The sequence below is a fragment of the Aquarana catesbeiana genome, linkage group LG08 (assembly GCF_042186555.1).
Source record: "Aquarana catesbeiana isolate 2022-GZ linkage group LG08, ASM4218655v1, whole genome shotgun sequence".
Taxonomy (NCBI): Eukaryota; Metazoa; Chordata; class Amphibia; order Anura; family Ranidae; genus Aquarana; species Aquarana catesbeiana.
In genome coordinates, this window is record NC_133331.1 from 298,912,428 (window position 1) to 298,928,105 (window position 15,678).

General features: G+C 46.8%; 1 protein-coding gene across 8 annotated transcripts in view; it reads right to left on the minus strand.

Annotated features, from left to right (window-relative positions):
• The window catches only part of LOC141104770 (uncharacterized), a 208,937-nt gene that overhangs the window by 178,917 nt on the left and 14,342 nt on the right, over positions 1 to 15,678 (minus strand). For 2 of the 8 annotated variants that reach the window (XM_073594493.1, XM_073594491.1), the window contains one exon: positions 15,224 to 15,451. The exons of 3 other annotated variants lie outside the window; for them this stretch is intronic. In XM_073594493.1, the coding sequence (XP_073450594.1) occupies positions 15,224 to 15,451 (228 nt within the window). Of the gene's footprint in view, positions 1 to 14,669; positions 14,812 to 14,936; positions 15,144 to 15,223; positions 15,452 to 15,540; positions 15,639 to 15,678 lie in introns of all 8 variants that reach the window. 3 more of the 8 variants (XM_073594499.1, XM_073594492.1, XM_073594497.1) reach the window with 3 other exon arrangements.

Here is a 15,678-nt window from a genome sequence, read left to right on the forward strand (position 1 = left end):
TGAAGCCAGGTGCTTGTGTAGGCTCTTGAAGAATTTCCAGTTAGTGTACTGTGTACCCTGCACAGTTGCAACTACAGTATAGCTACCTGAAGCCAGGTGCTTGTGTAGGCTCTTGACGTATTTCCAGTTAATGTACTGTGTACCCTGCACGGTTGCACCTACAGTATAGCTACCTGAAGCCAGGTGCTTGTGTAGGCTCTTGAAGTATTTCCAGTTAGTGTACTGGGTACCCTGCACAGTTGCACCTACAGTATAGCTACCTGAAGCCAGGTGCTTTTATAGGCTCTTGACTTATTTCCAGTTAGTGTACTGTGTACCCTGCACAGTTGCACCTACATTATAGCTACCTGAAGCCAGGTGCTTGTGTAGGCTCTTAACGTATTTCCAGTTAGTGTACTGTGTACCTGAACAGTTGCACCTACAGTATAGCTACCTGAAGCCAGGTGCTTGTGTAGGCTTTTAAAGTATTTCCAGTTAGTGTACTGTGTACCCTGCACAGTTGCACCTACAGTATAGCTACCTGAAGCCAGGTGCTTCTGTAGGCTCTTGATGTATTTCCAGTTAGTGTACCCTGCACAGTTGTTCCTACATTATAGCTACCTGAAGCCAGGTGCTTGTGTAGGCTCTTGATGTATTTCCAGTTACTGTACTGTGTACCCTGCACAGTTGCACCTACAGTATAGCTACCTGAAGCCAGGTGCTTGTGTAGGCTCTTGACGTATTTCCAGTTACTGTACTGTGTACCCTGCACAGTTGCACCTAAAGTATAGCTACCTGACGCCAGGTGCTTGTGTAGGCTCTTGACGTATTTCCAGTTAGTGTACTGTGTACCCTGCACAGTTGCACCTACAGTATAGCTACCTGAAGTCAGGTGCTTGTGTAGGCTCTTGACATATTTCCAGTTAGTGTACTGTGTACCCTGCACAGTTGCACCTACATTATAGCTACCTGAAGCCAGGTGCTTGTGTAGGCTCTTGACGTATTTCCAGTTACTGTACTGTGTACCCTGCACAATTGCACCTACAGTATAGCTACCTGAAGCCAGGTGCTTGTGTAGGCTCTTGATGTATTTCCAGTTACTGTACTGTGTACCCTGCACAGTTGCACCTAAAGTATAGCTACCTGAAGCCAGGTGCTTTCGTAGGCTCTTGACATTTTTCCAGTTAGTGTACCCTGCACAGTTGCACCTACAGTATAGCTACCTGAAGCCAGGTGCTTGTGTAGGCTCTTGACGTATTTCCAGTTACTGTACTGTGCACCCTGCACAGTCGCACCTACAGTATAGCTAACTGAAGCCAGGTGCTTGTGTAGGCTCTTGACGTATTTCCAGTTAGTGTACCCTGCACAGTTGCACCTACGGTATAGCTACCTGAAGCCAGGTGCTTGTGTAGGCTCTTGAAGTATTTCCAGTTAGTGTACTGTGTACCCTGCACAGTTGCACCTACAGTGTAGCTACCTGAAGCCAGGTGCTTGTGTAGGCTCTTGACGTATTTCCAGTTATTGTACTGTGTACCCTGCACAGTTGCACCTACATTATAGCTACCTGAAGCCAGGTGCTTGTGTAGACTCTTAATGTATTTCCAGTTAGTGTACTGTGTACCTTGCACAGTTGCACCTACAGTATAGCTACCTGAAGCCAGGTGCTTGTGTAGGCTCTTGATGTATTTCCAGTTAGTGTACTGTGTACCCTGCACAGTTGCACCTACAGTATAGCTACCTGAAGCCAGGTGCTTGTGTAGGTTCTTGATGTATTTCCAGTTAGTGTACTGTGTACCCTGCACAGTTGCACCTACAGTATAGCTACCTGAAGCCAGGTGCTTGTGTAGGCTCTTGACGTATTTCCAGTTCGTGTACTGTGTACCTTGCACAGTTGCACCTACAGTATTGCTACCTAAAGCCAGGTGCTTGTGTAGGCACTTGACGTATTTCTAGTTAGTGTACTGTGTACCTTGCACAGTTGCACCTACAGTATAGCTACCTGAAGCCAGGTGCTTGTGTAGGCTGTTGACGTATTTCCAGTTAGTGTACTATGTACCTTGCACAGTTGCACCTACAGTATAGCTACCTGAAGCCAGGTTCTTGTGTAGGCTCTTGAAGTATTTCCAGTTAGTGTACTGTGTACCCTGCACAGTTGCACCTACATTATAGCTACCTGAAGCCAGGTGCTTGTGTAGGCTCTTGAAGTATTTCCAGTTAGTGTACTGTGTACCCTGCACAGTTGCACCTACAGTATAGCTACCTGAAGCCAGGTGCTTGTGTAGGCTCTTGACATATTTTCAGTTAGTGTACTATGTACCCTGCACAGTTGCACCTACATTATATCTACCTGAAGCCAGGTGCTTGTGTAGGCTCTTAACGTATTTCCAGTTAGTGTACTGTGTACCCTGCACAGTTGCACCTACAGTATAGCTACCTGAAGCCAGGTGCTTGTGTAGGCTCTTGACGTGTTTCCAGTTAGTGTACTGTGTACCCTGCACAGTTGCACCTACAGTATAGCTACCTGAAGCCAGGTGCTTGTGTAGGCTCTTGACATATTTCCAGTTAGTGTATTGTGTACCCTGCACAGTTGCACCTACAGTATAGCTACCTAAAGCCAGGTGCTTGTGTAGGCACTTGACGTATTTCCAGTTAGTGTACTGTGTACCCTGCACAGTTGCACCTACAGTATAGCTACCTGAAGCCAGGTGCTTGTGTAGGCTCTTGACGTATTTCCAGTTACTGTACTGTGTACCCTGAGCAGGTGCACTTACAGTATAGCTACCTGAAGCCAGGTGCGTGTGTACGCTCTTGACGTATTTCCAGTTAGTGTACTGTGTAAACTGCACAGTTGCACCTACAGTATAGCTACCTGAAGCCAGGTGCTTGTGTAGGCCTTTGACGTATTTCCAGTTAGTGTACTGTGTACCCTGCACAGTTGCACCTACAGTATAGCTACCTGAAGCCAGGTGCTTGTGTAGGCTCTTGACGTATTTCCAGTTACTGTACTGTGTACCCTGCACATTTGCACCTACAGTATAGCTACCTGAAGCCAGGTGCTTGTGCAGGCTCTTGACGTATTTCCAGTTAGTGTACTGTGTACCTTGCACAGTTGCAACTACAGTATAGCTACCTAAAGTCAGGTGCTTGTGTAGGCACTTGACGTATTTCCAGTTAGTGTACTGTGTACCCTGCACAGTTGCACCTACAGTATAGCTACCTGAAGCCAGGTGCTTCTGTAGGCTCTTGACTTATTTCCAGTTAGTGTACTGTGTACCCTGCACAGTTGCACCTACAGTATAGCTACCTGAAGCCAGGTGCTTGTGTAGGCTCTTGACGTATTTCCAGTTACTGTACTGTGTACCCTGCACAGTTGCACCTACAGTATAGCTACCTGGAGCCAGGTGCTTGTGTAGGCTCTTGACGTATTTCCAATTACTGTGCTGTGTACCCTGCACAGTTACACCTACAGTATAGCTACCTGAAGCCAGGTTCTTGTGTAGGCTCTTGACGTATTTCAAGTTAGTGTACTGTGTACCCTGCACAGTTGCACCTACAGTATAACTACCTGAAGCCAGGTGCTTGTGTAGGCTCTTGAAGCATTTCCAGTTAGTGTACTGTGTACCCTGAACCTACAGTATAGCTACCTGAAGCCAGGTGCTTGTGTAGGCTCTTGAAGTATTTCCAGTTAGTGTACTGTGTACCCTGCACAGTTGCACCTATAGTATAGCTACCTGAAGCCAGGTGCTTGTGTAGGCTCTTGACCTATTTCAAGTTAGTGTACTGTGTATCCTGCACAGTTGCACCTACAGTATAGCTACCTGAAGCCAGGTGCTTGTGTAGGCTCTTGAAGTATTTCCAGTTAGTGTACTGTGTACCCTGCAAAGTTGCACCTACAGTATAGCTACCTGAAGCCAGATGCTTGTGTAGGCTCTTGAAGTATTTCCAGTTAGTATACAATGTACCCTGCATGGTTGCACCTGCAGTATAGCTACCTGAAGCCAGGTGCTTGTGTAGGCTCTTGAAGTATTTCCAGTTAGTGTACAATGTACCCTGCACGGTTGCACCTGCAGTATAGCTATCTGAAGACAGGTGCTTGTGTAGGCACTTGAAGTATTTCCAGTTAGTGTACTTTGTACCCTGCACAGTTGCACCTACAGTATAGCTACCTGAAGCCAGGTTCTTGTGTAGGCTTTAGACGTATTTCAAGTTAGTTTACTGTGTACCCTGCACAGTTGCACCTACAGTATAGCTACCTGAAGCCAGGTGCTTGTGTAGGCTCTTGACGTATTTCCAGTTAGTGTACTGTGTACCCTGCACAGTTGCACCTACAGTATAGCTACCTGAAGCCAGGTGCTTGTGTAGGCTCTTGAAGTATTTCCAGTTACTGTACTGTGTACCCTGCAAAGTTGCACCTACAGTATAGCTACCTGAAGCCAGGTGCTTGTTTAGGCTCTTGAAGTATTTCCAGTTAGTGTACTGTGTACCCTGCACAGTTGCACCTACAGTATAGCTACCTGAAGCCAGGTGCTTGTGTAGGCTCTTGAAGTATTTCCAGTTAGTGTACTGTGTACCCTGCACAGTTGCACCTACACTATAGCTACCTGAAGCCAGGTGCTTGTGTAGGCTCTTGACGTATTTCCAGTTACTGTACTGTGTACCCTGCACAGTTGCACCTACAGTATAGCTACCTGAAGCCAGGTGCTTGTGTAGGCTCTTGAAGTATTTCCAGTTAGAGTACCCTGCACAGTTGCACCTACAGTATAGCTACCTGAAGCCAGGTGCTTGTGTAGGCACTTGAAGTATTTCCAGGTAGTGTACTTTGTACCCTGCACAGTTGCACCTACAGTATAGCTACCTGAAGCCAGGTGCTTGTGTAGGCTCTTGAAGTATTTCCAGTTAGTGTACCCTGCACAGTTGTACCTACAGTATAGCTACCTGAAGCCAGGTGCTTGTGTAGGCACTTGAAGTATTTCCAGGTAGTGTACTGTGTATCCTGCACAGTTGCACCTACAGTATAGCTACCTTAAGCCAGGTGCTTGTGTAGGCACTTGAAGTATTTCCAGGTAGTGTACTTTGTACCCTGCACAGTTGCACCTACAGTATAGCTACCTGAAGCCAGGTGCTTGTGTAGGCTCTTGAAGTATTTCCAGTTAGTGTACTGTGTATCCTGCACAGTTGCACCTACAGTATAGCTACCTTAAGCCAGGTGCTTGTGTAGGCTCTTGACGTATTTCCAGTTAGTGTACTGTGTACTCTGCACAGTTGCACCTACAGTATAGCTACCTGAAGCCAGGTGCTTGTGTAGGCTCTTGACGTATTTCCAGTTACTGTACTGTGTACCCTGCACAGTTGCACCTACAGTATAGCTACCTGAAGCCAGGTGCTTGTGTAGGCTCTTGAAGTATTTCCAGTTAGTGTACCCTGCACAGTTGCACCTACAGTATAGCTACCTGAAGCCAGGTGCTTGTGTAGGCACTTGAAGTATTTCCAGGTAGTGTACTTTGTACCCTGCACAGTTGCACCTACAGTATAGCTACCTGAAGCCAGGTGCTTGTGTAGGCTCTTGAAGTATTTCCAGTTAGTGTACCCTGCATGGTTGCACCTACAGTATAGCTACCTGAAGCCAGGTGCTTGTGTAGGCACTTGAAGTATTTCCAGTTAGTGTACTGTGTACCCTGCACAGTTGCACCTACACTATAGCTACCTGAAGCCAGGTGCTTGTGTAGGCTCTTGACGTATTTCCAGTTACTGTACTGTGTACCCTGCACAGTTGCACCTACAGTATAGCTACCTGAAGCCAGGTGCTTGTGTAGGCACTTGAAGTATTTCCAGGTAGTGTACTTTGTACCCTGCACAGTTGCACCTACAGTATAGCTACCTGAAGCCAGGTGCTTGTGTAGGCTCTTGAAGTATTTCCAGTTAGTGTACCCTGCACAGTTGTACCTACAGTATAGCTACCTGAAGCCAGGTGCTTGTGTAGGCTCTTGACGTATTTCCAGTTAGTGTACTGTGTACTCTGCACAGTTGCACCTACAGTATAGCTACCTGAAGCCAGGTGCTTGTGTAGGCTCTTGACGTATTTCCAGTTAGTGTACTGTGTACCCTGCACAGTTGCACCTACAGTATAGCTACCTGAAGACAAGTGCAGGTGTTCTCATACTAATAATACTACAGGCAGGCAGTTGATTCTGCTAGCTACAGTATAATCGGTATATATATATATATATATATATATATATATATATATATATATATATATACACCCCAGTTTTGTGCAGCTACATCTCACTGCAGGCCATTAGTATGTCTGGAAGGCCAACAAGGAGAGGCAGACAGTCACAAGTCAATAAAAGAGGGCAAGCAGGCTCTGTGTCTAGAGGGAACAGTGCTGGTCGTGGACACGGTGCATCCCCACCAGCAGCTGGCCGTGTTGACCCGCAACATGCGGAAGACTTGGTCGAGTGGATGACCAACCCGTCCTCATCCTCCTTATCCTCTCTCACCCAGGCTCAGGGTACTTTGTCTGGCAAAGCAGCTGCCACTGCGGCCTCTTCCCACGGCTCAATGTCATCAGTCACTCCTTCCCTAGCCCCACCATGTCCTCCTGAGGAGTCCACCGAACTGTTTGACCACAGTGTTGGGTACATGCTCCAGGAGGATTCCCAGCGTTTTGGAGGCTCCGATGATGGTATTTAGCTAGAGGAAGGCAGTAACGTGAGCCTAGACAGAGGGGGTGTCCAAGAAGGACAGCAATCTGGCAGTCATGTTCCCCCTGCTGCAGCATACTGCCAGGTTTGCTCCAGTAATGAGGAGGGAGGGGATGATGAGGTCACTGACTCCACGTGGGTGCCTGATAGGAGAGAGGAGGAGGAGGCACATCACCAACGAGGCAGGATGACCTCCAGGGGCCAGCCTAAGGGCAGCATACTGACTGCATCACACCGCAGAGCTCCGCATGTGCAAGGCGCTGCTGTCTCTGCACGTTATTCCAAAAGTTCTTTGGTGTGGGCCTTTTTTTAGAGGAGTGCATCAGATCGCACCGCTGCTATTTGTAACATATGTCTCAAGCGTATCTCACGTGGCCAAAACATCTCCTGCTTGGGCACCACATGCTTGACCAGACATATGTTGACCTGCCATGCAGTTCATTGGCAAGCGTACCTAAAAGACCCACACCAAAGAACAAAGAGGACCTCTCCTTGCTCCTCATCAACTGTGATCTCCAACCCCACTATACCTTCAGTTCTCTGTGAGACCTGCACTGAGAGGAATGAAGGTGTAGAATTAGGTGTGTCACAGCCAAGTACTTGCGGGCAATCTGCTATCGGTACACCGACGTCAGATTGTACTAGGCAAATTTCCCTGCCCCAGCTGCTGCAAGGCAGAAAGAAGTTCGCTCCCAGCCATCCACATGCCCAGCAGTTGAATGCTAGCTTGGCAAAATTGCTAGCACTTCAACTGCTACCTTTTCAGTTGGTAGACTCTGCCCCCTTCCGTGAGTTTGTGGAATGTGCGGTTCCTCAGTGGCAGGGTCCCAAACGCCATTTTTTCTCACGGAGGCGATTCCGGCTCTCTACCGGCATGTGGAAGGCAATGTCTTGGCCTCGCTGGACCAGGCGGTCAGCGGTAAGGTGCATATTACCGCTGACTCATGGTCCAGCAGGCATGGACAGGGACGTTACCTAAGTTTCACGGCGCATTGGGTGACTCTGCTGGCAGCTGGGAAGGATGCAGGACAAGGGGCAGTAGTGTTGAGGTTGTTCCACCACCACGCCTCCAAAATGCCACTACTGGTTATTCTGACACACCTCTCTCCTCCACCCCTCCTCTTCTTCTTCCTCCATGGCCTCTTCCTGTGCTTTGTCCCCGGAACCAGCGGTGCTCCGTAGGCGTTCAAGGGGCTACGCAAGTACGCAGGCCAAAAGATGCCATGCGGTGCTTAAGCTGGTGTGCATGGGGGACAGGAGCCACACTGGGGCAGAGATTCTGTCAGCTCTGCAGGGGCATGTTCAGAGGTGGTTGACGCCATGCCAACTTAAGCCAGGAATGATGGTTTGCGACAATGGCACCAACCTCCTCTCCACCCTCTGACAGGGACAACTGACCCATGTGCCCTGTTTGGCTCACGTCCTTAACTTGGTGGTGCAGCGGTTCTTGGGCAGGTACCCGGGCTTACAGGATGTCCTGAGGCAGGCCAGGAAAGTCTGTGTGCATTTCCGCCGGTCATATAATGCCAGTGCTCGGACGGTAGACCTCCAAAAGGAATTTAACCTGCCCAAGAACCGCCTAATCTGTGACATGCCCACCAGGAGGAACTCAAAGTTGGCTATGCTGCAGCGGCTGCACACGCAGCAGAGGGCCATCAATGAGTACCTGTGCGACTATGGCACCAGGACAGGGTCAGGGGAGCTTGGTTTTTTTCCCTACGCCAGTGGGCCATGATCAGGGATGCATGCACTGTCCTGTCACCATTTGAGGAGGCCACGAGGATGGTGAGCAGTGACAGTGCATGCATCAGTGACACTGTGCCCCTTGTCCACCTGTTGGAGCACACGCTGTGTGGAATAATGGACAGGGCCGAACAGAGGCAGGAAGAGGAAGACTTCCTTAGCTCTCAAGGCCCCCTTTATCCAGACAGTGTTCCTGCATGCCTGCCGATCACACAGGAAGAGGAGGAGGATTGTGTCAGCATGGAGGTGGAGCCTGGCACTCAGCATCAGCAGCAGTCTTTAAGGGATCATTTACAGTCCCAAGAAACCCATGGACTTGTACGTGGCTGGGAGGAGGTGGCTGTGGATCATGTCGTCCTCAGTGACCCAGAGGACTCTGGACCGAATGCCTCAGCAAACCTAGGCTGCATGGCCTCTCTGATCCTGCAAAGCCTGCGGAAGGATCCTCGTATTCATGGTATCAAGGAGAGGGTTCGTTACTGGCTGGCAACCCTCCTTGATCCATGTTACAACAGTAAGGTCGCAGACTTTATCTTGCCGTCGCAGAGGGAGCAGAGGATGAAACATCTTCAGGAGGCCTAGCAGAAAGGTCTGTGCAACGCATTCCCAGAGACTGGGAGGTTACAAACTCCTGTTCCTGGACAACGTGTTGCTGAGGCTTCGGTCAGTCAAAGAAGGAGCGGTGGAGAAGATGGCTGTCTGACCAATGCGTTCAGACAATTTTTTAGTCTGCAGCCCCAAGGTATGATCGATTCCAGCAACCATTGCCAGCGTCTGTTTTACATGGTGCAGGAATACCTAGGGGCAAGATCTGACTTGGACACCTTTCCCACCGAAAATCCTCTGGGTTACTGGGTCTTGAGGAGGGATCACTGGCCAGAACTTGCACAGTATGCAATTGAGCTACTGGCCTGTCCTGCATCCAGCGTTCTTTCGGAACGCACATTCAGTGCTGCTGGAGGCTTTGTAACCGATCACAGGGTGCGCCTGTCCACCGACTTGGTCGATCAACTGACCTTCATAAAAATGAATCAGTCTTGGATCACCACCAGATACCAAGCACCTGATGCTGATGTAACCGAATAATTTTTTTAGAAATGTCAGATCCCTTCAAGACTGCCTATGCTGATGCTGAGTGACTATCCTGTTATGCTGAGTGACTATCCTCTTCCTCCTCAATGATCATGCTGATAGCTTGTAAGAATATTTTTGTTTCTGGGCACCGCCACCAGTGCCTAAGGCCCAATTTTTCAGCCCCTGTTAACAGGGGCGTGTAATTACAATTTTTGATGCAATACTTTGCAGCAGGGCTCATTCGTGCATTCCAACTAGAGTGTCTGTGAGGGGTTGCAGTATTGTGGCACCAGCACCAGTGCCTAAGGCCCAATTTTTCAGCCCCTGTTCAACAGGAACATGTAATTACAATTCTTGATCCAATATTTCACAGTAGGGCCCGTTTCTGCACCCATCAAGAGTAACTGTGAGGACTTACAGTGTTGTGGCACCAGCACTACCACCACCAAAGGCCCAATTTTTCTGCCCCTGTTCAACAGGTGCATGTAATCACAATTCTTGATCTAATATGTCACAGCAGGGCCCTGTGAGGGCTTACAGTGTTGTGGCAACACCAACACCTAAGGCCCAAATGTCTTCAGAGTATATAGGGCAGGCCCCTATTTTCAAACATCCAACTTACAAATCTACCCCTAGGAAGAGAAATTCTCTCCTATAAGAGTTAATATGGGAAAAACGTGTCTCCTCTCCACTGATGCTTTATCACCAATCCTTGCTTCACTAATAACCTCAAATTTTCAAGAAACATTTGTCATTGTGACAGAAAGTGAGGTGAAATCTTCTGAAGAGGAGCACAGACAGCTAAAAATATGTCACAGGGGTGATAACCCTTCCCTATGTTTTCCAAAAAGCTTAAAAATAGATTTTTTGGCTGGAGCTAAACACGTTAAAAATGTACCAGTTCAAAATTACAAACAGATTCTACTTAACAACAAACCTACAGTCCCTGTCTTGTTCGCACCGCCTGTATACTGCTGTTCAGAGTATATAGGGCCTGAGGGCCCCACACCTTTCCTTTTTTAATTTGGGTGCGGGGTTCCCCTTAATATCCATACAAGACCCAAAGGGCCTGGTGATGGACTGGGGGGTACCCATGCCGTTTGTCTCACTGATTTTCATCCATATTGCCAGGACCCGACATTACATTAAAGCCGCAAGCAGTTTTAAATGACTTTTATTCCTTTAAAAATGTCATTTTATGCACGGGAAACACGCGCCACTTTACAGGCATACTATAGACACCCCCCAGGTACAATATTTAAAGGAATATTTAACTTTTTCTTTCACTTTAAGCATCATTAAAATCACTGCTCCCGAAAAAACGTCCGTTTTTAAAACTTTTTTTTGCATTGATACATGTCCCCTGGGGCAGGACCCGGGTCCCCAAACCCCTTTTAGGGCAATACCATGCATATAAGCTTTTAAAATTAGCACTTTTGATTTTGAACGTTCGAGTCCCATAAACTTCAATGGGGTTCTAAAGTTCGCGCAAATTTTCGGTCCGTTCGCAGGTTCTGGTGCGAACCGAACCGGTGGGTGTTCGGCTCATCCCTACTCCTGTCCCCTGCATTCTGTACATTACACACTCCTGTCCCCTGCATTCTGTAGATTACACACTCCTGTCCCCTGCATTCTGTACATTACACACTCCTGTCCCCTGCATTCTGTACATTACACACTCTTGTCCCCTACATTCTGTACATTACACACTCCTGTCCCCTGCATTCTGTACATTACACACTCCTGTCCCCTGCATTCTGTACATTACACACTCCCGTCCCCTGCATTATGTGCATTACATACTCCTGTCTTCTGCATTCTGTGCATTACATGAGATTAATCCAGTGAAGAGGAGAGCAACATCCAAAAAAGAAGGAAGGGAAGCCCAAAGGCCATAGGTGTGCCAATCAAATGTCAAAAAAAGAACAAGAATATAAAAAACAGGGGATTATATCACATTAAAACCTAGTGCCATCTAATTAAAACCATAAAGTAAGAGACAGGTGATATATTTAGCCAGACATTACGTGATGGTACAAGTGTGTAAAATCAATGCGTTTCGCTCTATTGGCTTCTTCAGGATTTACACTTGAAGATGGCAATCATCTAGTACATGCTCCCTGCAAATCTACACAGTCAAACATAAGGTTCCCAAAATAATTAAAAGCAAAGAGTGGGTCCGGCCAGGATCCCTTAACACTCACACCAGATCAAACGATGGAATTAAAGATCTCATAGGTGTGGATCAGCCTTATTCAAGATGGTGCAAGCTTCCAAGGAAAATGGGTTCCTCAAGCTGGATATGGGGGGAGAGAGGGAGAAGGGGATGGGAGATAATTGTCCCCGCAGTGTAGAGAGTTCCCAGCAGCATATTCATATTCACAATAATTTTGCCCAGGATCCATTCTGTCTCATTAATCTGTGACTGACTCACAGACTGGATCCTTGGCAAAACTATTAAAGGTGTGACAAGCATTTGGCCAGCTGTGCCAAATTCTGGCTGTACTTTCATTAACATAGCAATTTCCTTTCACCGTCAGCTCAATGATGGGGCAATAATGTGGTATTAATACTGCAGTAACACATTATTACCACTAGATGGAGCCAATGATCATAGGAAATTAAATATGACCAATACTGGTCACGGCTGGGGGGAATGAGCGTCACATTCATTCAACAATTTGTTTAAGAAACAGACCTGTAAGTGTTTGTGAAATCTTCCACCACAAAATGTACTCAGCCAATGAGAGGTAATGACTTCATTTTTATTTTAAAAGGCCTAGAGGACCGCCTTTTAAGTGGTGGGGTTAACGTGTTTCGTCCTGGAAGACGACTTGAGAAAACAGACCTCTTGCAAGAGTTTACACCACAAAATGTACTCGGCCAATGAGAGGTAATGACTCCATTTTTATTTTTCTCCTGCTATCAATGGCCAACACGGTACAACACTTCATCCATGTCTTTGGTGATCTCTGATCTCCTTATCAACTGTTTATTACATGATGAAGATCAGCCATGGAGTATATCTGAGGTGTATATCAGGGTGTGCTTCTTCCCCACATGTCCAGCAACATTCATATACAAGACATTTCCCGCACTCAAGGCACAGGACAGGAAAGTGACTTCTTCTTTGTGTGCACTCTCTGATGTGAGGTAAGAGTGGACTTCACTGTAAAACATTTCCCGCACTCAGTACAAGAATACGGCCTTTCCCCTGTGTGCAATCTCTGATGTCTGTAAAGACCGGACCACTGTGAAAAACATTTCCCGCACTCAGGACAGGAAAAAGGCTTCTCTCCCGTGTGAGACCTCTGATGTGCGTTAAGTTGTGATTTTTGTACAAAAAATTTCCTGCACTCAGGACAGCAATACGGCTTTTCCCCCGTGTGAGACCTCTGATGTGTGACAAGTTCTGAATTTTTTACAAAACATTTCCCGCACTCAGTACAGGAATACGGCTTTTCTTCCGTATGCAGTCTCTTATGTGTGTAAAGACTGGACTTCCTTGAAAAACACTTCCCGCACTCAGGACAGGAAAACGGCTTCTCCCCCGTGTGAGATCTCTGATGTGCGACAAGTTCTCTTTTGTGCCCAAAACATTTCCAGCACTCAGTACAGGAATAGGGCTTCTCACCTGTGTGTGATATCTGATGTCTGTTAAGATGGGACTTCCGTGAAAAACATTTCCCGCACTCAGGACAGGAATATGGCTTATCACCTGTGTGCAATGTTATATGTGCGTTAAGATGGGACTTCCGTGAAAAACTTTTTTCGCACTCAGAACAGGAAAATGGCTTCTCCCCCATGTGTATTCTCTGGTGTCTAGAAAATTTGGACTTATCTGAAAAACATTTAACGCACTCAGGACAGGAATATGGCTTCTCTCCTGTGTGCAATGTTATATGTGTGTTAAGATGGGACTTCTGTGAAAAACATTTCCCGCACTCAGGACAGGAATACGGCTTCTCTCCCGTGTGAGTTGTTTTATGCCTATTAAGTTTCCATTTCAAACGGAAACACTTTCCGCACTCAGGACAGGAAAACCTCTTATCTGTTGGAAGGGCGGCACCGTCCCTCACAGTTTGAGGTTCCTCAGGATAAGAGGAATACGATGGTCCGGCACCGTCCCTCACAGTCTGAGGTTCCTCAGGATAAGAGGAATACGATGGTCTGGCACCGTCCCTCACAGTCTGAAGTTCCTCAGGATAAGAGGAATACGATGGTCCGGCACCGTCCCTCACAGTCTGAGGTTCCTCAGGATAAGAGGAATATGATGGTCCGGCACCGTCCCTCACAGTCTGAGGTTCCTCAGGATAAGAGGAATACGATGGTCCATCTACACTGTGTGGTGTCAAATGGACATTTGAGGTAGTCGGGTTTTCTCCTGGACTATACTGTGTGATGTCCTCATCTTCTACTTTACAGTCTGGAGACAAAGTGAGACAATCCTCTGAGGTTTTCCTCATCTCCCGTCCATCTACTAAAATAGAAATACAAAGATTATTACTAGACATGAGCAGATTGGTTCCCCTAAACCAGGACTCCGCCCACATCAGGCAGCTTTGTCTCTGAGGATCTTACAATTTCCCCCTCAAGGTAACTAGTAAAAGGGTCCTCTGATCTCCTACCAGGCCCAGGACTATGTGATGTACAACATAGAGTATATAGTGCAGGAGTCAGGAGTATGTAATATGCAATATATAATTACTGTATACGGTGTAATAGTCAGGAGAACTCCACTTATATTGGTGTTCAGTAATCAGTGGTGGCTGAAATGTTTACTGGAGACAAGTTGCAGAGGTCCCACACCGCTGCCTCCCATCTCCTGAGACTGCACTCAGTGACTTGGGTCTGAGACTATACAGATCTTTTTCTCTACCCCTCACAACCAACAAATAACAGAACAAGTATTCCCAGGAGAATTTCTCAGTCAGTTGTCATGCTAGGCCCGGACATGGGACATACATGGCAAGGTACATACCCCAGGTTCCTAGGCTGAGCAACACCTATGGTGAAAATCAACATTTTACTGCCAGCTGAACCCCAGAATCTCTGGTAGAAAAGTGACCAGGGGATTACAGGCTGAAATCACCCAGTCCTCGCCCTACTCTGGACCAATCAGTGAGCAGTATGGGTTGAGAAATGGATTCAGAATTATTGACCCACCTGTGCTGATCTCTGTAGGAGTGTCCTCCTCTATAAATGTCCCTGTTATTCCATCCTCCTCCATAGACTGCTGATCATCCCTCACATACGTCTCTTCTTCTTCTGCTTTAACCTCAAATTCTATATCGATTGGATCTCCACTCTAAATCAAGAAAATGAGAGAAAATATCATCTGTAAAATAGAAGATTTATTATTGTGACATCATATATAGAAAAAATACACATCCTCTATGCAAGTTCATGTTCTAGATTCTCCATCCCACCAACCTTGTAACATTGAGGCATGGTGTGATCTTCTTGTGTGGAATCCCGGGAATACAGAGGACGGGGACATCTCTCTGGTGGGTTCCTGGTATTAGGTGGCTCCATCATATCATTGTGTCCTTTTGAAAAGTCCTCCATCACTCCATACTCCTCATCCTCCTCTTTATACTCTTCTTTAACATCAATATTATAATCCCCAAGGTTTCCGCTCTGAATATATAATAAAACATTCATTGTAACAAACATGCTTGTGTATAAATCATAACTACCAATAATTGTCAATAATCTACCTGATGATGGTGAGGGATGGTGTGACCTTCCTGTGTAGAATCCCGGGAATACAGAGGACGGGGACATCTCTCTGGTGGGTTTCTGTAGCTGGATGACTCTTCCATGGTGTCTTGGTAAAGATCTTTGTAAACTTTTAGAGACTCTGACTCCTCCATCACCCCATCCTCATCATCCTCCTCTTTTATCTCTTCTTTAACCTCAACTTTAGAATCTCTCAGGTTTCCACTCTGAATATATAATAAAAATGACATCAATTGTAACAATGCAGATAATGTACAGATCCTAATGATACTATCAGTGATTGTTCCTCATCTACCTGATGATGGTGAGGGATGGTGTGATCTTCCTGTGTGGAATCCCAGGAATACAGAGGACGGGGACATCTCTCTGGTGGGTTCCCATTACTGGATCCATCTGTAGGAAACACACACACTGACTGAATACATTGTTTCTA